The sequence below is a fragment of the Coregonus clupeaformis genome, chromosome 13 (assembly GCF_020615455.1).
Source record: "Coregonus clupeaformis isolate EN_2021a chromosome 13, ASM2061545v1, whole genome shotgun sequence".
NCBI lineage: Eukaryota > Metazoa > Chordata > Actinopteri > Salmoniformes > Salmonidae > Coregonus > Coregonus clupeaformis.
Window position 1 is genome coordinate 24,074,360 of NC_059204.1, and position 21,345 is coordinate 24,095,704.

A 21,345-nucleotide genomic window follows, 5' to 3' on the forward strand; every position below is an offset into this window, starting at 1 on the left:
AAGCCCATGTGCTGTGTGTTTGGGCATCAGACTCTCATCATCTATCCCTAACGTGACCTCCTCCTTCCCTCTGGCTGGCCTCCCTCAGTCTCAGATGGGGAACTTGTACAAGGACGTAGGGGAACTAGGGTCCCTCCAGAGGGTGTGCCTCCCCCAGCGAGGCAGCCTGGTGAAGGGTGGAGAGGGAGAAGGGGGCGAGCAGCCGGCCGTGGTGGAGACCCGCATCGTGCGCCTCATCGAGCCCCTGAAGGAGAGACGTCGCATCCTGCTGGCCTCCAAGGAGATGCATCAGGTCGCCCAGGACCTGGAGGAAGAGATAGTGAGTGACTGACACACTTCATTACTCCCTGGTGCCTCCAGCCTTTCTTTCCCTATATTGATTGATTGATTGAATTTATTAGACCATTTAAAAAATATATACATAAGGGCGCTCCAGCCGGTGACGCCTCCACATACAACATTTTCTATCCCTCTCTCCGTGGCATACCTTCATCTCTCCATCTATTCTGTTATTTTCTATCCTATAGCCTCATAAGGTCTCTAATATGCTTTTCTAAATAGTTATTATGTTATATGGTCAAAGGTTTATGATGTCTCCCATCCTTTATCAATTAAACCATCAGGGTCTCCTCTCAATGAGATAGGTATGTACAGACTGTCACTGACCACAATTTGCTGATGTTATAGCTGTGGATCCAGGAGCGGCTTCCTCTGGCCTCCTCTAAGGATTACGGCAACAACCTGCAGAGTGTTCAGCAGCATGTCAAGATCAACCAGGTGAGAGACAGATTACCTCTATATGAGCACACAACACTATCTCTTCACAACACAGCATCAACTCAATGACTATCCCTGCTCATCTCAAATCTAACTACAGTCCCCACACAACACTAAACCATGGTTGTGTTCAGTAGGACACACCCCCACACATTTTTTATAAAGTAAAACTAAAATGTGAGCTCTTATTGGACAAATTATGAAAGTGCCTCACTCTGTTTCGAGGTGTTTTTTCCCAGCTAAATGTGACCCCTGGTTCTTATTGTTCCGTTAGACACTGCAGAGGGATCTGCAGGGGCGCCAAGCGCGGGTGGAGGAGGTGTTGGACCGGGCGGGGATCATCGCCTCTCTGCGGACCCCTGAGGTGGACTTTGTGCGTGAGGGGGCAGGGCATGTACGTCAGCTTTGGGAGGTGCTGAGGCTAGAGGCGGAGAGGAGGTCTGTGATGCTGGATGTGGTGCTGCAGGCCCAGCAGTACTACAGCGAGGCGGCCAAGGTCGAGTCCTGGCTGGCAGGCCAGAAACTGCACCTCATCAACGAGGAGAAGGGCACGGTACGTATGGGTGGCATGGTATCACGAGATTGAACTGGCAGGCTGGGTATGAGACTGGCCCATTGGTTAGTAGTGCACAGTGCTCCCGGAGGACTTTTACCATGATTTGCCTAATGTGCCTGTTCTTTTACAAAAAATGTACATGTCTGGTTGATGGTTTGTTTGCAAAATGTATGCTTCTGTGAACAAGAATTTGGTCCCTAATATGAGGCCACTGTTGTGTAGGACGAGGAGAGCACCCTGCAGCTGCTGAAGGAGCACCTGGCCTTGGAGGCGACGGTGGAGAACTACGCTGAGACAGTGGGCATGCTCTCCCAGCAGTGTCAGCGACAGCTGGAGCTGGGGCACCCAGACAGGCACGGGCAGACACCCTGACAGTCACACCCAAGCTCAAACTACATCTAAACACATGCTTCAATGATACTTCAACTCATACCCACAAACAACAGCTAATTCACTGGTGGAATTTTACAATAACCATACCGAAAATAAAATTGGCTCAGTTTGTATAGGCTACTAAATTTCAGTGAATGATCCGTTATTTTACTGTCTACTGTGTCAATATCCCTCTCAATATCCCCCCTCTCTCTCTTTGACAGTGAGGGGATCACCAAGCAGCAGTCCCACATAGACCGTCTGTATGTGTCTCTGAAGGACATGGTGGAGCACAGGAAGACCAAACTGGAGCAGCAGTACTGGATGTACCAGCTCAACAGAGAGGTGGAGGAGTTAGAGAAGTGGATCACTGAGCGGGAGGTCGTTGCCAGCTCCACTGAGCTGGGTCAAGACCTGGAGCATGTCACGGTCAGTCTGTCAATCAATCAATCAGGCAATGAACCAATCAATCAATCAATCAATCAATTGATGATGGATGGTCACAATCAGTCCCTGGCGAATGACATTGTCATGTGTTTATTCAATAAACATACTTTTTGTAAGTATTTGAGTGTTTCAACAAAGTGTACCATTAAAAACACAATTGAATGACACAAAACAAAATGCAATAAAAATAACAAATGAAATGGACATGCAAAATACGATACATGACCTCTATAACTCTGGTCCCAAGCTAATTCTGGTCTCTCTCTCTCACAGATGCTACAGGAAAAATTCACCAAATTCTGCTCAGAGACCAACAGCATAGGCCAGCAGAGGATGGAGCAGGTGAATAAGATGGTGAATGAGATGATAGACTGTGGCCACACAGACGCGGCCACCATAGCTGAGTGGAAGGACGGACTGAACGAGTCATGGGCCGACCTATTGGAGCTCATGGAGACCCGAAGACAGATGCTGACAGCATCACACCAGCTGCACAAGTTCTTCACTGACTGCAAAGAGGTACAGCTCAGTGATTCCCCAAGTTTATTTTCTAGGCTGGGCACAAATGCCCCCAAATCAACATCAAGAGCCTCTTTAACAAAATGTTTCAACTGAAACCGATTGAAGCCAAAACAAATTAGGCAGAGGGAAACATAGCTAGGCAGGGAGACCTGACCTGCCTGTACAATGGTGGGAGAAACACTAGTATGGCTCGGCTGGATTTATATTAGATTACAGCAAACATCATAATGGTGGAGGTGCTGGTAGACAGTGTAGACACTGTAGATTTGCTAATATCCCGGGTGTGAGGTTCTATTTGTGAGGGTCTTATGATGATGATGCTGTATGTCCTGTGCTGTGCTGTAGGTCTTGGCTCAGACTGCGGGGAAGATGAGACAGCTGCCAGAGGTAAGGGCGTGCCAAGCCAGCATCGCCAACCCTGCCACCCTGCAGAGGCTCATGCTCTCCTTCGAGCACGCCCTCCAGCTGCTCGTCTCACAGGTATTGGTATTTGATTAAGATCCCAATTAGCTGTTGCAATAGCAGCAGCTACTCTTCCTGGGGTCCACAGGTGAGTGTAGTCGAGGTGATTTGGTGAAATGCCCCCCTCTGACATTAGAGGACCATCAATGCACTCTGGCGTCCTCTAACACCCATCACTCAAATAAGTAATTCTCCTGGAGGGCATGAGGACGTTAAAGATGTTAACCCCAAGATACACAGTGCAGTAAATAGAATACCAATATGGACACATTTACAGAAAGATATTGTGTATGTACCATATGACTGGAGTCATACTTTTGCCTCAACCCTAGCTAGCACACCTGATTAACCTGGTTGTATTCTAAACTTAAGACCAACCATTAGTTGATGATTTGAGATGACATGTCCTGTGTTGTATTCCAGGTAAGGCAGCTGCAGGAGAATGCAGCCCAGCTGAGGACCATCTATGCCGGGGAGAAGGCTGAGGCCATCATGAGCAAAGAGCAGGAAGTGATGTCAGCATGGAAGGAGCTGCTGGTTTCCTGTGAGGCCAGTCGCGTGCAGGTCACCTCGGTGACAGACAAGGTGCAGTTCTTCTCGGTGGTGCGTGAGCAACTCATGTGGATGGAAGGCATCATGGGACAGATTGGAGGGGATGACCCAAGGTAAGTAATGGAAGGTCTCCTTACCTGAACTAAATGCTAATTGTCAGCCATTTTGATAATCTCATACCTCTTGACACTTGACTTGATAAATAGGCTCTGCTTAGTTTACGGATAAAAAAGGAAATGTATCTGTAATGTATATACTGAACAAAAATATAAACGCAACATACAACAATTTCAACGAGTTACAGTTCCTATAAGGAAATCAGTCAATTGAAAGAAATTCAGTAGGCCCTAATCTATGGATTTCACATGACTGGGCAGGGGCGCAGCCATGGGTGGGCCTAGGAGGGCATAGGCCCACCCACTGGGGAGCCAGGCCCAGCCAATCAGAATGAGTTTTCCTCACAAAATAGCTTTATTACAGACAGAAATACTCCTCAGCTGTCCGGGTGGCTGGTCACAGACCATCCCGCAGGTGAAGAAGCCGGATGTGGAGATCCTGGGCTGGCGTGGTTACACGTGGTCTGCATTTGTGAGGCTAGTTGGACGTACTGCCAAATTCTCTAAAATGACGTTGGAGACAGCTTATGGTAGAGAAATGAACATTCAATTATCTGGCAACAGCTCTGATGGACATTCCTGCAGTCAGCATGCCAATTGCACACTCCCTCAAAATTTGAGACAACTGTGGCATTGTGTTGTGTGACAAAACTGCACATTTTAGAGTGGCTTTTTATTGTCCCAAGCACAAGGTGCACCTGTGTAATGATCATGCTGTTTAATCCGTTTCTTGATATGCCACACCTGTCAAATGGATGAATTATCTTGGCGAAATGCTCACTAACAGGGATGTAAACAAATTTGTGCACAAAATTTGAGAGAAATAAGATTTTTGTGCGTATGGAAAATGTCTGGGATTTTTTATTTCAGCTCATGAAACATGGGACCAACACTTTACATGTTGCGTTTATATTTTTGTTCAGTATATACAGTTGAAGTCGGAAGTTTACATACACTTAGGTTGGAGTCATTAAAACTTGTTTTTCAACCACTCCACAAATTTCTTGTTAAGAAATTATAGTTTTGGCAAGTCGGTTAGGACATCTACTTTGTGCATGACACAAGTAATTTTTCCAACAACTGTTTAGACAGATTATTTCACTTATAATTCACTGTATCACAATTCCAGTGGGTCAAAGTTTACATACACTAGGTTGACTGTGCCTTTAAACAGCTTGGAAAATTCCAGAGAATGATGTCATGGTTTTAGAAGCTTCTGATTGACATCATTTGAGTCAATTGGAGGTGTTCCTGTGGATGTATTTCAAGGCCTACCTTCAAACTCAGTGCCTCTTTGCTTGACATCATGGGAAAATCAAGAAATCAGCCAAGTAGACCTCCACAAGTCTGGTTCATCCTTGGGAGCAATTTCCAAACACCTGAAGGTACCACGTTCATCTGTACAAACAATAGTACGCAAGTATAAACACCATGGGACCACGTAGCCGTCATACCGCTCAGGAAGGAGACGCATTCTGTCTCCTAGAGATTAACGTACTTTGTTGCGAAAAGTGCAAATCAATCACAAAACAACAGCAAAGGACCTTGTGAAGATGCTGGAGGAAACAGGTACAAAAGTATCTATATCCACAGTAAAACGAGGTCCTAACCCGAAAGGCCGCTCAGCAAGGAAGAAGCCACTGCTCCAAAACCTCCATAAAAAAGCCAGACTACGGTTTGCAACTGCACATGGGGACAAAGATCGTACTTTTTGGAGAAATGTCCTCTGGTCTGATGAAACAAAAATAGAACTGTTTGGCCATAATGACCATCGTTATGTTTGGAGGAAAAAGGGGGTGCTTGCAAGCCGAAGAACACCATCCCAACAGAGAAGCACGGGGGTGGCAGCATCATGCTGTGGGGGTGCTTTGCTGCAGGAGGGACTGGTGCACTTCACAAAATAGATTGTGGAAAATTGAAAATTATGTGGATATATTGAAGCAACATCTCAAGACATCTGTCAGGAAGTTAAAGCTTGGCCGCAAATGGGTCTTCCAATTGGACTATGACCCCAAGCATACTTCCAAAGTTGTGGCAAAATGGCTTACGGACAACAAAGTCAAGGTATTGGAGTGGCCATCACAAAGCCCTGACCTCAATCCTATAGACAATTTGTGGGCAGAACTGAAAATGCGTGTGCGAGCAAGGAGGCCTACAAACCTGACTCAGTTACACCAGCACTGCCAGGAGGAATGGGCCAAAATTCACCCAACTTATTGTGGGAAGCTTGTGGAAGGCTACCCGAAACGTTTGACCCAAGTTAAACAACTTAAAGGCAATGCTACCAAATAATAATTGAGTGTATGTAAACTTCTGACCCACTGGGAATGTGATGAAAGAAATAAAAGCTTAAATAAATAATTATCTCTACTATTATTCTGACATTTCACATTCTTAAAATAAAGTGGTGATCCTAACTGACCTAAGACAGGGAATTTTTACTAGGAATAAATGTCAGGAATTGTGAAAAACAGAGTTTAAATGTATTTGGCTAAGGTGTATGTAAACTTCTGACTTCAACTGTATGTTATCTTCAATTTTAGTAACCATTTCAGGCACCCCTATTTGAGCTAATTCCTTCTTGCCTTGCACATACTGTAGATAGTCCCGTTCATGTTATGCAATAAAGCTGTACTTACTGCCTAGTTTAAAAATAAAACGCTTAGTCACCTTGACCTAATTTCTTTTAACATCTGCCATTCAGTTTAATTTGGTTGTGGGAAATGAGGGAAATAGATTTTGTTTTTGTTCACAGTATTTAAGTAGTCCTGATTTATCTTTTAGGATACATAACTCACTTACCCTACTTTCTTTAGCTGCTTTGTCAGAACCCACTAGTCAAGCACCTGGCTAACATTATACACATACCCTTTTCACACTAGCAGAGCCGAGCCGACCTGCACTTCGCTGGCCTGGTTACAGTATGTATCTACAGTATAGTTGCTAGAACCATGCTGGAAAGGACAATATAGGGAAAATGGTAATAGTTCCCTCTCTTCACTCTTCTTTTCTGACATTTGTATTTTGTGCTTACCTCCTGTCTGACGCTGTCCTATGGGGTGGCTTCTGCCAGGGACTCGTCTTCTGCGGAGGTGATGATGAAACAGCATGGTGAGCTGAAAGCCAAGATGGATGGCCGTAGGAAGACCATACAGCAATGTGCGGAGCTGGGAAAGATTCTGCTGGCCGCAGGCAACCCAGCCTCCGAGGAGGTCAGCATCACATACAACCTCACTTACAACCTCACCTACAGTGCCTTCGGAAAATATTCAGACCCCTTTACTTTTTCCACATTTTGTTACGTTACAGCCGTATTCTAAAATGGATTAAATAAAAAAATTCATTAGCAATCTACACACAATACCCCATAATGACAAAGCAAAAACAGGTTTTTAGAAATTTTGCAAATTGTTAAAAATAAAAAACAGAAATACCTTATTTACATAGGTATTCAAACCCTCTGCTATGAGACTCGAAATTGAGCTCAGGTGCATCCTGTTTCCATTGATCATCCTTGAGATGTTTCTACAACTTGATTGGAGTCCACCTGTGATATATTCAATTGATTGTACATGATTTGGAAAGGCACACATCTGTCTATATAAGGTCCCACAGTTGACATTGCATGTCAGAGCAAAAACCAAGCCATGAGGTCGAAGGAATTGTCCGTAGAGCTCCGAGACAGGATTGTGTCAAGGCACAGATCTGGGGAAGGGTACCAAAACATTTCTGCAGCATTGAAGGTCCCCAAGAACACAATGGCCTTCATCATTCTTAAATGGAAGAAGTTTAGAACCACCAAGACTCTTCCTAGAGCTGGCCGCCCGGCCAAACTGAGCAATTGGGGGAGAAAGGCGTTGGTCAAGAAGGTGACCAAGAACCCGATGGTCACTCTGACAGAGCTCCAGAGTTCCTCTGTGGAGATGGGAGAATCTTCCAGAAGGACAACCATTTCTGCAGCACTCCACCAATCAGGCCTTTATGGTAGAGTGGCCAGACGGAAGCCACTCCTCAGTAAAAGGCACATGACAGCCCGCTTGACGTTTGCCAATAGGCACCTAAAAACTCTCAGACCATGAGAAACAAGATTCTCTGGTCTGATGAAACCATGATTGAACTCTTTGGCTGAATGCCAAGCGTCACGTCTGGAGGAAACCTTGCACCATCCCTACGGTGAAGCATGGTGATGGCTGTGGGGATGTTCTTCAGCGGCAGGGACTGGGAGACTAGTCAGGATAGAGGGAAAGATGAACGGAGCAAAGTACAGAGAAATCCTTGATGAAAACCTGCTCCAGAGCACTCAGGACCTCATCCTGGGGTGAAGGTTCACCTTCCAACAGGACAATGACCCGATCGAACATCTCTGGAGAGACCTGGAAATAGCTGTGCAGCGACCCTCCCCATCCAACCTGACAGAGCTTGAGAGGATCTGCAGAGAAGAATGGGAGAAACTCCCCAAATACAGGTGTGCCAAGCTTGTAGCGTCATACCCAAGAAGATTTGAAGCTGTAATCGCTGTCAAAGGTGCTTCAACAAAGTACTTAGTAAAGGGTCTGAACACTTATGTAAATGTGATATTTCATTTTTCTATTTGTAATACATTTGCAAGAATTTCAAAACAACTGTTTTTTCTTTGTCATTATGGGGTATTGTGTGTAGATTGATGAGGGGGGGAAAAACAATTTAATCAATTTCAGAATAAGGCTGTAACGTAACAAAATGTGGAAAAAGTCAAGGGGTCTGAATACTTTCCGAATGTGCTGTAATTAAACAGCAAAACCACATTACGCTGAATCTGTATGCAGCAAAATCACACATCACATCACACTGTATGCAGCAAAATCACACATCACATTACACTGTATTCAGCAAAACCACACTACACATCACACTGTATGCAGCAAAACCACACTTCACATCACACTATATGCATCAAAACCACACCACTCACTGTACCCACCCAGTACAAAATGTTCTGAGAACCATGTTTCTTAGAGCTTGGTGAGAGCGTGGTTGTCCTATGTTTTTTTGTTGTTGCATACAACCGTCCCACAAGTTTCTGGGAATGATGCAGGATAGTTGCTTTGGAACATTCTCAGCACATTTAAGGAACTTGACAAAAAAAAAAATTTATTTTCTTGGTATTTCATTATTTTAACAGAATGGTTCCTCAAAGTTCAAACATTTAATTTACATTTTGGTAATGAAACGTTCTCCAACTGGTTTGACATTGGGAATGTTCTCAAATAGTTTATTTTGTGGGAATTTCAGTGCTTCAGCATGACGTTTCCTACCGGTTTCCTCATGATTCTATTTAAAGTAATGTTCTCAAATTGTTCCGAGAACGTTAAAACTTTCCATAAAAACCACAAGAACATTTTAGTAATGTTCAGACAACGTTCCAAGAATGTTATTTAAAAACATATCCATTCTGTTCTCAGCATCAACAAAACTCTCTCTATCCTCTCGAACTTGTTAAAGCTGTAATATGTCACTTTTTGGGTGATCCGACCATAGAAATGTGAGTTAAAATCTGTCATTCTCATTGAAAGCAAGTCTAAGAAGTGGTAAATCTGTTCTATGTGTGCTATTTCTATGCTTCCTGTTCTTAAGTTTCGTTTTTGCATCTTTTACTTTCGGCCTTGTACACCAGCTTCAAACAGCTAAAAATACAATATTTCTTGTTATGGAAAATATATTTCACAGCGGTTTAGATGGTACAATTATTCTCTACACTACCCTTGCTTGTTTTGTCACATAAACTGAAATTAGGCAAACTATTACAATTTCTGCATAGTGCATCTTTAAGTGTGTTGGCCGCACCCAATAATTGTCCACACCTGATCTTAATGAGTACTTGTTTCCTTTGGAAATGGGGTCTGTTTGAATAGACTAAAATGAACAGCTTTGTATGTGTAAAAAAACCCATTGCATGCTAGCTCCATCCTTGTGGCGCAGTGGACTAATTCCATGGATAGAGAACAGAAGATTATAGGTTTGAATCTCAATGATGCTGTGCCTCCCGAGTGGCACAGTGGTCTAAGGCACTGCATCGCAGTGCTAGCTGTGCCATTAGAGATCCTGGTTCGAATCCAGGCTCTGTCGTAGCCGGCCGCGCCCGGGAGACCCATGGGGCGGCGCACAATTGGTCCAGGGTAGGGGAGGGAATAGCCGGCAGGGATGTAGCTCAGTTGGTAGAGCATGGCGTTTGTAATGCCAGGGTTGTGGGCTCGATTCCCACGGGGGGCCAGTATGAAATTTAAAATAATAATGTATGCACTCACTAACTCGCTCTGGATAAGAGCGTCTGCTAAATGACTAAAATGTAAAAAAGAAATGTTTTCATGATTAATGCCTAAGTAAATGGATTTCCATGTGTCTTATCTGTGTTAACCCCCAATAAGCTAGCAGTGTTATTGAAACATTCAGGGAAAGTTTTAAGGAAGTTATTAAAAACCCTCAGAATAACGTTCTCAAAGCGTTAATAAAACCTCCCAGTAAAACTTTCAAGGAAACAGAGTAAAACATTTTCAGAACCTCCCTGCAACCTAAACATAAATGTTTAGTTTAAAAAGTGTTCTGTTTTACCGGTCTGGAAACTTCTGGCTTCGTTCCCACAACTAATATGAAACCAAAAACATACGTTCCCACATCTTCCAAGGAACCAAATGTGCTAGCTGGGTATGCAGCAAAACCACACTTCACATCACACTGTATGCAGAAAAACCACAATTAATTCAAACATGCTGCAAAACTAAATGAATATCTAAAAAGAACAATGAATATTGTGTAGGTTTGTCTTCAATGGAGGTGTATCACTTAAACCTCACATGATGACGAATAAAATTCCCTGTCAAATGTTTTAATATATTGTTGTTGCATTCCATTTGTTTTGATCTTGAATGCTCCCTAACCGTCTCTCTCCTTCTCTTGCCACAGATAAAGGAGAAGTTGGATGCGCTCCTGGCTAAGCAGAAGGATCTCTCTGAGAGATGGGACAAACAGCAGGAGAAGCTACAGCGCAGTAAGTGACTCACTACACTGGCAGGCACCGTGGAGGGAGCACAAACAGCTTTCAGGCAGCACTGAACATTTTTTTTTATATGGAACAATGGAAGGGCTTGTGCTCGAGAGTACTGGTTTTAGATTGTGCCTCAACACAGGCATCTTCACACTGCACAGTTTTTGTGAACAACACGACTTTCACTATTAATATTTATGTTTGTGTGTTGGCTTCAACAATCGTTTCATACTAAAATAAATAGTTATATATAGTATCAAATAAGGGTTATTTGGCTTGATACCATAGCGGTCCGTAAAATGTACATAGTATGTATAAGCTGGAAGTAGAAGCCTAAGAGTTGTTGTCCATTAGTTTACTCCAATTAGGGGAGGGATGGTAGGGTTAGGGGAAAATAATAAAGGAAAATATATTTAAAAATAAATACATATTTTATATATATTTTTAAAAACTTAATGGGGGATTGGAAATGATGCAGACAATTACATTGATGGAAGCCACAATCTATCTGCTATATTAAAGCTGATCTACCCCCCAACAAAAATAAACAAATAAAATAAAAAATTTAAAATGGTTCTGCTATGGTTACAACCCTTTTTGGTGCTATATAAACACGTTTTTAATGGTTATTTTATAGAACCTTTATGGAGAATTGTTCTATAAATAACTTTTCTCAATCTCAAACGTTCTACAAATAACCTTTTGAAGAACCATACAGTTTCTTAAAATTCCATAGGTGTTATTATTGTGTTAATTCACAAGTTCAATCAGGTTTGCTAGCTGTAAAACAGCTGGGGGTCCCTAAGTAGATAATTGGGAACCACTGATTTAGTCACAAGACACCATAACTGTCCATAGTCATATTTACCATTGTAATGACGTAACACAACACATTAGATCCACTGGAATGACACTCTCACTCACAGTTGCACAAAAAGAGCTTAGCGCAAACTACGCCCCAAAATATTAAAATGAGCCACCGCCCCTACATTTGAATTTCCCTAAAATAACAATTTTCTAAACTGCAAAGAACCATTGAAAGGCTCAAAGGGTTCTTTGAGTCATTATGTTCAACATAGAACCATTCATCCTTAACAAAGAACCCTTGAAGAAACATATTTTCTAAGTGTGTAGATAACACTTTACAAAACAGTACAGCCATCAAATACATCTGATACAACATCAACACAAGACCTAGCCAGAGTTGAGATAACCACGTGAAACTCAGACTTTTATGTAAATCATTCATTTATGTCAATGGAAGACCAATTCACGCCCATGCAGGATAAATGTATACAGTATATGAGGTTCGGTGAATGTTCAAAGACTGTAATAAGGACTATCGAATTAAGCATGCCTATCTCTTCTTCTTTCCTTCAGAGAAGGATCAGTTCCAGTATGCCCAGGAGACAGTGAAGGCGGAGGCCTGGCTGAAGGCCAAGGAGCCCCTGATTAGCTCCAGCTCCACCTCCAGGGAGGCTGGGAGGTCTGGAGGAGATGCCCAGGCCCAGACTGATGAGGTGGAGCAACTCATTCTCCGCCACGAGGCCTTCCGCAATGCTGCAGCCACCTGGAAAGAGCGCTTCAGCTCACTGAGACAGCTCTCCAACGTAAGCCTTTCTTTAGATAGATACAGACAGTCTACTGGCTGGCTCGTAATTGTTGGCACTGTCTGGTGACAAAGCAGATTTACTGAAGTTTTACTTAAGTATTTACTTATGTCTGTTGTCTAACATAACCATTAGGATTTTGTTATTTTTCTTAGCTCAAAGGGTTTAATTAGACATTTGATTCAATAATTTATAAGACAAGTCTTTGTGCAGTAAACTTGCTAGTTGTTTTACTGTTACATTTGAGGTTACAGTTCACTTCAATCTCTCCTCTCAGGCAGAAAAGCTGAGAGAAGAACAGAGCAGCAAGCCTTCCCCAACGCCACTCTCCAGTCGGAGGATGTTCCCATCATCCTGTCTCACTCCGACTGTTCCCCTTGCTACCTCAACTCTGCTGAGACAGACGGTCCAGGTGCATATCGAGCCCAGGCCCAAGCAGACCAGTCTGGAGATGTCTGCCTCCTCTGCAGCCCAAAGGTTGGGTTCTACCATAGCCAGCTACACTCCTGTCATAAATGGCTCTGGTTACCATGGACTGGACCATCAGAGCAGCAGCGGAGGATTGGAGAGTTCCAACTACCCTGGACTGAACCATCCAGGCGGTGGAGGAGTGGACAGCAGCTCCAGTTACCTTGGAGGGAACCATCAGACTGGCCCCCCGCCAGTGGATAGTTCTGGCTACCTTGGACTGAACCATCAAAGCAGTGGGGGTATGGTTAGTCCAGGCTACCTACCTCAAAATCAAAGTAGTGGGGGTATGTGTAGTCCAGGCTACCTGCCGCAAAATCTAAGTAGTGGGGGTATGGGTAGTCCAGGCTACCTGCCGCAAAATGTAAGTAGTGGGGGTATGGGTAGTCCAGGCTACCTGCCGCAAAATCAAAGTAGTGGTGGTATGGGTAGCTCAGGCTACCTTGCACAAAATCATAACAGTGGTGGTATGGGTAGCTCAGGCTACCTTGCGCAAAATCAAAGTAGTGGGGGTATGGGAAGTACTGGCTACCTTGCACAACACCAAGGTAGTGGGGGTATGGGTAGTTCAGGCTACCTTGCGCAAATCCAAGGTAGTGGAGGTATGGGTAGTTCAGGCTACCTGGCTCAAAGTGGTGGGGGTATGGGTAGTTCTAGCTATCTGCCTCAAAGCGGTGGGGTCATGGACCCCAAAATGGCGTATGCGTGGCAGCATCTGAAAGCCGACTGCATGCAGCCCAGGATCAACCACATGCACAAGGCTGTCAACCCCCTCCTGGAGGCCAGCAGGGCGCAGAGGGAACAGTTTGGGGACATCCCCATGGTGGACATGATCGGGCCAGAGTCTGGCCTGGATCTGCTCCACGGCAGGCTCCAGAGGGACCCCCGCGGCAGCCGCTCTGACCCCCAGATGGACCACCTGCGGCGAGAGAGGGAGTACAAGCTGGGTCGGCAGACCTCCAGCGAACAGGAGATTCAGGCGCGGCTCAACGAGCTGCCAATGATTGTGCGCCAGGAGCGCTATAGGCGACGCCTGGAGAGGCAGTCGTCTAGCGAGCAGGAGGGCAGTGGGAAGGCGAGGACACCGAGGCAGGATGACTCCAGCGACATGGAGTCAGCCAAGGAAGGCTCCGACAAACGCTCAACGTGAGTCCAGGACTGCCTGGTCATAACCTCAGCAGTGCTTCACTGTGCTGTTTGTTTGTGGCAACTCATTTAACAAGCTCATTACAAAAAAGTTATTATAATTTGTCTGGTCAGCACTGTCCACTGTGATCCAAAACCATTGATTTGGAAGGTACAGTAGAGTATTGATTATATTCCCTGTTTGGGTGACTCATGGCAGAAACTGTGTCATTGCAGAGAGAAGAGAGCCACCACCATGGCTGAGATTGTGGAGCAGGCCCAGGAGAGAGAGTTAGCACAAGTAAGTTATTTCGTATTTTGATAAATAGGGCCCTTTTATATTTTGTTTTTGTAAAGTGAAGATACAGTTTGTTAGGCCACACAGGCCTGCTATTTGGATTTCTGAATGACACAACTTTCTCCTGTCTGTTCCAGGCACGAGGGGAGACGTACCGCCCCACCAGCAGCCTCTCAGCACCCGTGACCTACGAGCGCCCGCGCGCCCGAGACCGCCCCAAACCCCGCAGGAGACCCCGCCCCAAAGAGCCTGAGGAGAAGCGGCGCTCTCGCTCGGCTCCGGCCCAGAGTCCGGCACAACTTCTGCCGCCCTCACACACTGCCCATAACGAAGGCTTCCTGTACCGCAAACACGACTTTGAGGGCCACCAGAAGAGTCCCAGCAGGTGGGCGTCTACCGACTCACAGTCACACACACCACACAGACAAGAGTTAAAAGGTTAATGTAGCTAGATCACTAAAGAACATGTGTATATACAGTACTCTATTGACACACTATAAGTTCACTTTGGAAGAAAGTAGAAACATGCATAAGCTGTTGCCCAATAAGCTGTTCTTGTTCTTGTTTTGCAGTAAGTCCTGGGTGAACTTGTATTGCGTGTTGTCCAAGGGAGAGATCACTTTCTACAAGGACGCCAAGAGCACTACCACACCTTACAATGAAGAAACCCCACTCGACCTGAGCGTCTGTATATGTGATAGCACCATAGGATACAAGAAGAAGAAAAATGTCTTCGTTATCAAGTATGGCTTGATGAAGAGGATATTTTTTTACTCCACCTTACTCCTTGTTTTAGCATACAATACTTTTCTTCACCTTAAAATGTTTGAGTGACCAGAGGATAGACTCTTGGTACTTCCAGTAACAATGTCTCTCTCCTTTCTTCTCCAACAGGAAAAATGATGGCAATGACTATATTTTCCATGCAAAGGATGAGGTAAGAATGCCTGTGATGAAAATGAATATGTTTCATCTAATGTCTTAACATCAATGTTTTACTCCCATTAGAGAGCTAGAAAGGCCACCCCTCTGAGCAGAGTTCCTCTCTAGGTTTCTTCCTACAGTAGGTTCCTTCCTTCTAGGGAGTTTTTCCTGGCCACTGTGCTTTCGCTTCTGCTTTGCTTGTTCTTTGGGGTCTAGGCCAGGTAGCTGTAAAGCACTTTGTGACAACTGCTGATGTAAAAAGGGCTTCATGAAATACATTTGATTGAAGAAATTACTGGTCCTGCTTCTTGGTTTTGTGGAAACCCTAACAATCCCATGTCTCTGGGTGCACTTTTGCAGGAGGACCTGAAGGCTTGGGTCACTAACATCACCACCAGTATAACTGAACACGAGGAGATCGCCAAGTGGGACAAGCCCACCACCTCGTCCACAGATCCTGACCGCTCGGAGAGGAAGGAGAAGTCAGAGGGCGACGCAGACGCCAGGTCAGAGAGGTCTGAGATGGGAGGAGAGGTGGAGGAGGAGGAGAGGTCAGAGAAAGAGAGGTCTGACAAGGGAGAGGGGTCCGAGAAGACGGGAGAGTGCTCCGAGAAGGTAGACACGTCGGAGAGGGGTGAGAGGCCAGAGGGAGGGGCAGGGGGCTCCAGCACGTCAGGGAAGAGCAAATGATCCCCGCTGAGTGGAGGAGTGGACTGACATCTAACCATCTTCCCCCCCCCCACCCAACTTTACCCAACGACACCAGACAGTGCTGTGAGCAAGAGAGACGGAACAAGATTTTGTACATTTCTGTGCATATCTTCTCTCCTTTTCTCTCTCTATATCTCTCTCTCTGTCTCTCTCTGTGACATCCTGAGGCTTGGGTCCTAATGTTAACTGTGACTGACTGATCCTTCAGCCCCTCCCGCTCCCCCAGCCAAAATACATCAATACTTGCATTGCATTGTGGCTCTTGCTGGTAGGTTGGAGGATGGCGGAGATTAACCAGCGCCACTGTGTGGTCACAGGCATTCGTCACAGTCACGACTCATTGATCATTTATATCTTGGATTCACAGCATCTCTCAGTATATATATAATATACCTATGACTGACTATGTAATGCTCTGTCTAAAACAACCCAAGCAGCGGTGAATGAAATGTCTCACAATATTTTGAAAAAGCTTTTTTCTGAAGCAATATACTTTTTTATTTCTTCTCTTTGTTTGAGAGAGAGTGAAAGGAGACAAACAGTTGCTTATTAATTATATGATTGTTCACATTCATCATCAGCTTCTTTCTGGCAGGTCAGCAGCACCTTAAACACTTCCAACACGTCTGTGTATACTCAGCATATTGACATTTCAAACCCACCTCATCGCTATCTCTGAGTCATGTTGTCCTGATGGAATGCTGGTATTACCTACTTGTGCTAATAACTGAATTGATCAACACGTGTTTCTCTTCAATGCCATGCCATGCCAGGAATAAAGGTGAACTAGGGTTGCCAACTTGATTAAAATTCAATCACATCCAAGAGTCTATTCGAGGAGGCAATGCCCAATTTAACCTTCTTGTGGTGCCAGACCTGTGTCTACATCCTACTTGTTAAATCCAACCATCATGGCATGACATAGTATAGTGCACCTTTTTATTTTAATGCTTTCATGTTCTTCTTGGTCTTGAGAAGTTGACCAGTTCTGAAATGAATTTGGCAGTGCAATAATTCAATCTGAAGGGAAGGTCTGTGTAAAATGCTAACATCATGGTAGATCTTAAACTATGGTGATAAGAAGATATGTTTTAGTGACATAGCAGAGAAAAGCCCAAGCCAGACATAATACATGCTTCTTACGAATGCTATTTGATCTGAGACAAATGAAGAAGCATTAGAACCTCATTGCTGTTTTTATTATATTACTGGAATATATTTGATAGGGACTGTAATGGTTTCACTCCTGAAAATACAGTAGTAACATCAACATTAGATGAACACCAGAATATATTATAAACTACTTCTCCCTCCCTGTTTTCTTTCTTTCTTTAAGAGATTAAACCAATAGAAAATGATTGTCAGTCAGAGGAGGATTTATGTACAATTGTCATGATCTAGTCATTAAATTGTATATATCTTTATGTATACCAATAAATGATATGCTCTAATAAACAGAGTTCTATGGAATGAAGTGGGTTAAGATTAAAACATTTCTGTTAATCTACACAAATGAAGTGGGGAAACCACATCAGTTGATTGTGATATTACTGTTTATTCAATTTAAATGAAAAATATGCAAATTATGAGTCACTAACAAAGGATAGTGTATATACACCAATATCTAGGTACATTTTACATTTTACAAGGGAAAAGAGTGCTGGACCTAGGTACATTTGTTGTGTATTTATAAATGTGTATTTCATTTAATTGATCATACAGGTTTGCTACAGACAGTTTTTTCTATTAGTAGTTAGATCCTGCCAGGCAAGTGAATTATTATAAGAACAGTCCTGTTTCGAGTGATAGGCATTCGCTATATTTACTTGAACTGGTTAACTGGCTTGGATGAAAACAAAGTGCTTGGTAACCTGAATGTTAGTTTATTTGGCAACTCTGAAGCTGATCAGACTGGTATCCAGGTTATATATGTTTTAGCTGTGACTCTTGGGCTATGACTTCAAAGCTAAATACAACCATACTGACTGAAGCAAGCAAAATGTTTTGCTTGCTTCAGTCATATTGGATGATTAATTATAAACATATATTGATAAAAAAGTTACAGAACACAAAGAAAATGTTGGTTTAGTTAGTACTGTACACCTACAATATGAAACCTCAATAGCCAGCATATTTTGATTTGTTTCAAATGGGCTACTTTTTAATTATGTTTACAGATATGTTTTATCCGATTCCTAAATGCCCCATATCATGGACCTTCCAGATCAAACATCACTGCTTAAAGTGGTCTGTGTGTTTTATTAGAAAATTAATTGATTTCACAATATACTCAATACAGACTGTTCCATTTGACTCCGGATGCAAATACTGGCACTTATTGACTTTGGCATTCAAGTGTTATGACACAAGCAACAGTCATGAGTCTAACTGCAGCTTGTTGATTGGAAGCAGTTAACTTATTGGTAAGACTTGAATATTTCATGATATATGTGTTATGTCATCTGTTACAATGTCAACTAGAAACTGTTGAGAAACTGTCAATTACAGTATAGCAACAAACTGTCTATTGTAGGTGGTTATTATAGGTACCACCATGCCATTCTGGATTACAGGCTTTAAAAACGAATGGTACCTAAAATGTTAATTTATTAGAAGGTTTACAGCCAATTGTAAACCTTCTAATTCCTCCGGAATTCCTCCGGAATTGAGCCTTTCGTTGCAATGCATATTTATTAGTTAAACACTAGTAGCTGTTTCTCTTATTTTCCTCTGTGGAAAGAGAGAGCGGCTCTCCTCCTAATTCTATTCATTCCAATTCTATGGTTCCACCATCTACATTCTTATCAGAGAAATCCCATCATCACTTGATGAAACAAACAGGTTAATACTATAATACTTACTAAACACACATAAATACTACAATACCCACGAAACACAGAAATACTACAATGCCTACTAAACACACAATAACAAGGTAACGTAAAGCTCTTGACCTCATGGCTGGTGTTTTTGTAATTTTGTGTTTTTCTTGTCTCAGATACAGTGTTAGTGTACCTTAATGATACCTATTCCTTGCTGCTATGACATTTTCTCTAAGTAAACCTCCTTACTTGCTGATGCAAAATTTACGTGAACATTGGTGTATGCTTGACACGGAGGTGTTAAGCCAAGAGTTTTTGAAAAAGTCATCATCAACCAACCCCACAGATCAGTAGATACATGATGCATTCTAGATAGTAGTGGGAGAGATGAAGAAATTCCTGATGTTGCAGCCACTCACAGTGTTTAAAAATCAAAGTAAATTTGCTTGATTGAGTAGAGAAAGTTAACAGATTCCTGTGTTAGAGATTTAACTGAAGTAGAATTAAAAAGAATATATTAATTTAATTTGGCAAATTAGTAAACCTTGCCAGAGAGTAAAGTTCTTGAGACAGGCGTACACAAAAGTCAATTCTCTTGATTTTGAGGGGGTAAACATACTGTCATTATAACACCTCATGACGTAATCACCAATTAGCATTGGCAAACATTTATTAGAATTCATGGACTTAATCCATTTGACCAGCTATGTACTTAATGCTCCAATCTCCACTTCTTAATGTCTTTGTGCATTTAACACATGGAGCAAAATGTCAAGTGTCATAACTGCTAATGTCAGGTGTCATGATGACACACTTATGTAGGCATAATGGCACAGTTATGTATACACCTTCAACTAAAGTATTCCCTGTATTTAATCAAGTCATTTGTTTTATTTTTTGTAAGAAGAAAAACTGTCTGTGTCATAAAGCCACCTGGGGATAGTAACTGAACCACATAGCTCTGACAACATAAGTTAATAAGTCAGTGATAGACGTCAAATGAAGGGCTGGTCTTTTAAAAAACAACTGTGTTTTCTGTTTGGAGGTAATAACGCTTCAGATCAGTAAGCTTGAAATCCTTGCTTATGTACAGTATGTTGGTACAAAAGAAAACATTTTTATGCTGTATTCTGTAGCCCTCTTATAGCAGATCAGTGAAAGGCTGAAACACATCAGAGCTACTCGCAGTTTTAAGAGAGGCGCAAGTGGAAACATGAATAATTGATGATGTGCACAGTGTAAAACGCTAGTGGTGATGCAGGGTCTATAAGAAATATACATGTATACAGTATTGCACAAAGTCTGCACAACTCAATGTATGTCTTTTAAGAATGTACATTTTAATTCTGATTTGTTTATTAAATAGACTGGAGTAACATCTGCCAATATCTGTCTGTTGAAATATGGTATTGTCTCATAAATTCTGTTCATCCCTTAATCTGGGCACTGTCGTTTTTAATACTGTATATTGCTTGACTGGCACCCATTTACATGAAAATCACATTATGTATTACATAATGCACAAGAACCTCATCTGTATTGTGTGGTTTTAACCTCAAATCTAATTATTGGCTCTGATCATTGGTCCAATTGCAATAATATAAGCAGACAAATTCAATATGTATCGCGGCTCAGGCTAAAACCCAGATGCAGACACAGGAGGCGGATAGTATGAGTCTCAGAGTTTATTACTGAACAAGGGGCAGGCAAAAGGTAAGTCAAGGCAGGCAAAGAGTCGTAATCCAAATCAGAGTCAGGCAGGTACAGGACGGCAGGCAGGATCAGGACAGGCAGAAAGGTCAGAACTGGGAAGACTAGGAAAACCAAAAATTAGAGCACTGGATACACGGGAACATGCTGGTAGGACTTGACAGGACACGACAAAACAGGAGACAAAGGGCTGTGAGACAGTGGTTTAATCCTAGGCACATGAAAAGTGGGATGTATTCAGAGGGTGGGGGGCAACAGAAGACGAAGAGCAGAGGGGCTAAGGATTTTAGAGATGGGAAAGGGCCGATGAAACAGGGGAAAGTTTACGGGACTCCACCCAGAGGGGCAGGTCCTGAGTGGAAAGCCATACCCTCTGCCTGAGCCGATAGCGGGGAACATGGGTCCGGTGGTGATCCGCCTGTCGCGATACCTGGTTGTGGTCATCAGAAGAGCGGCCTGAGCTCTATTCCAGGTACGGTGACAGCGGCAGACGAACATCTGGGCATAGGGTATTCTGACTTCTTCCTCTTGCTCAGGGAAGAACGTGGGCTGATATCCCAAGAAACACTCGAAGTGCGAGAGACCAGTGGCCGAGCAGGGAAGGGTGTTACGGGCGTATTCCACCCACACAAGTTGCTGGTTCCAGGTGGTGGGGTTGGCGGAAACAAGGCAACAAAGAGCCATCTCAAGGTCCTGATTGGCTCGCTCAGACTGGCCGTTAGATTGTGGGTGAAAACCAGAGGACAGGCTGGCCGACAACCCAATTAGGGTGCAGAACGCCTTCCAAAACCGGGATGAGAACTGAGGACCACGATCGGAGACCATGTCGAATAAAATGGGTGGCTTTAGAAA

At 43.3% G+C, this 21,345-nt stretch overlaps 1 protein-coding gene across 1 annotated transcript in view; it reads left to right on the plus strand.

Moving 5' to 3' along the window:
- The window catches only part of LOC121579786 (spectrin beta chain, non-erythrocytic 4-like), a 36,430-nt gene extending 16,209 nt beyond the window's left edge, over positions 1–20,221 (plus strand). The window contains exons 3-19 of the mRNA XM_041894682.2: positions 89–319; positions 688–777; positions 1,052–1,330; positions 1,556–1,686; positions 1,930–2,134; positions 2,426–2,671; positions 3,020–3,154; positions 3,560–3,801; positions 6,878–7,016; positions 10,744–10,828; positions 12,206–12,435; positions 12,713–14,049; positions 14,266–14,329; positions 14,464–14,711; positions 14,899–15,069; positions 15,221–15,263; positions 15,611–20,221. Coding sequence (XP_041750616.1) covers positions 89–319; positions 688–777; positions 1,052–1,330; positions 1,556–1,686; positions 1,930–2,134; positions 2,426–2,671; positions 3,020–3,154; positions 3,560–3,801; positions 6,878–7,016; positions 10,744–10,828; positions 12,206–12,435; positions 12,713–14,049; positions 14,266–14,329; positions 14,464–14,711; positions 14,899–15,069; positions 15,221–15,263; positions 15,611–15,940 — 4,206 coding nt within the window. The 3' untranslated portion in view covers positions 15,941–20,221. The remainder of the gene's footprint in view (positions 1–88; positions 320–687; positions 778–1,051; positions 1,331–1,555; positions 1,687–1,929; positions 2,135–2,425; positions 2,672–3,019; positions 3,155–3,559; positions 3,802–6,877; positions 7,017–10,743; positions 10,829–12,205; positions 12,436–12,712; positions 14,050–14,265; positions 14,330–14,463; positions 14,712–14,898; positions 15,070–15,220; positions 15,264–15,610) is intronic.
- Positions 20,222–21,345: the final 1,124 nt, after the last annotated feature.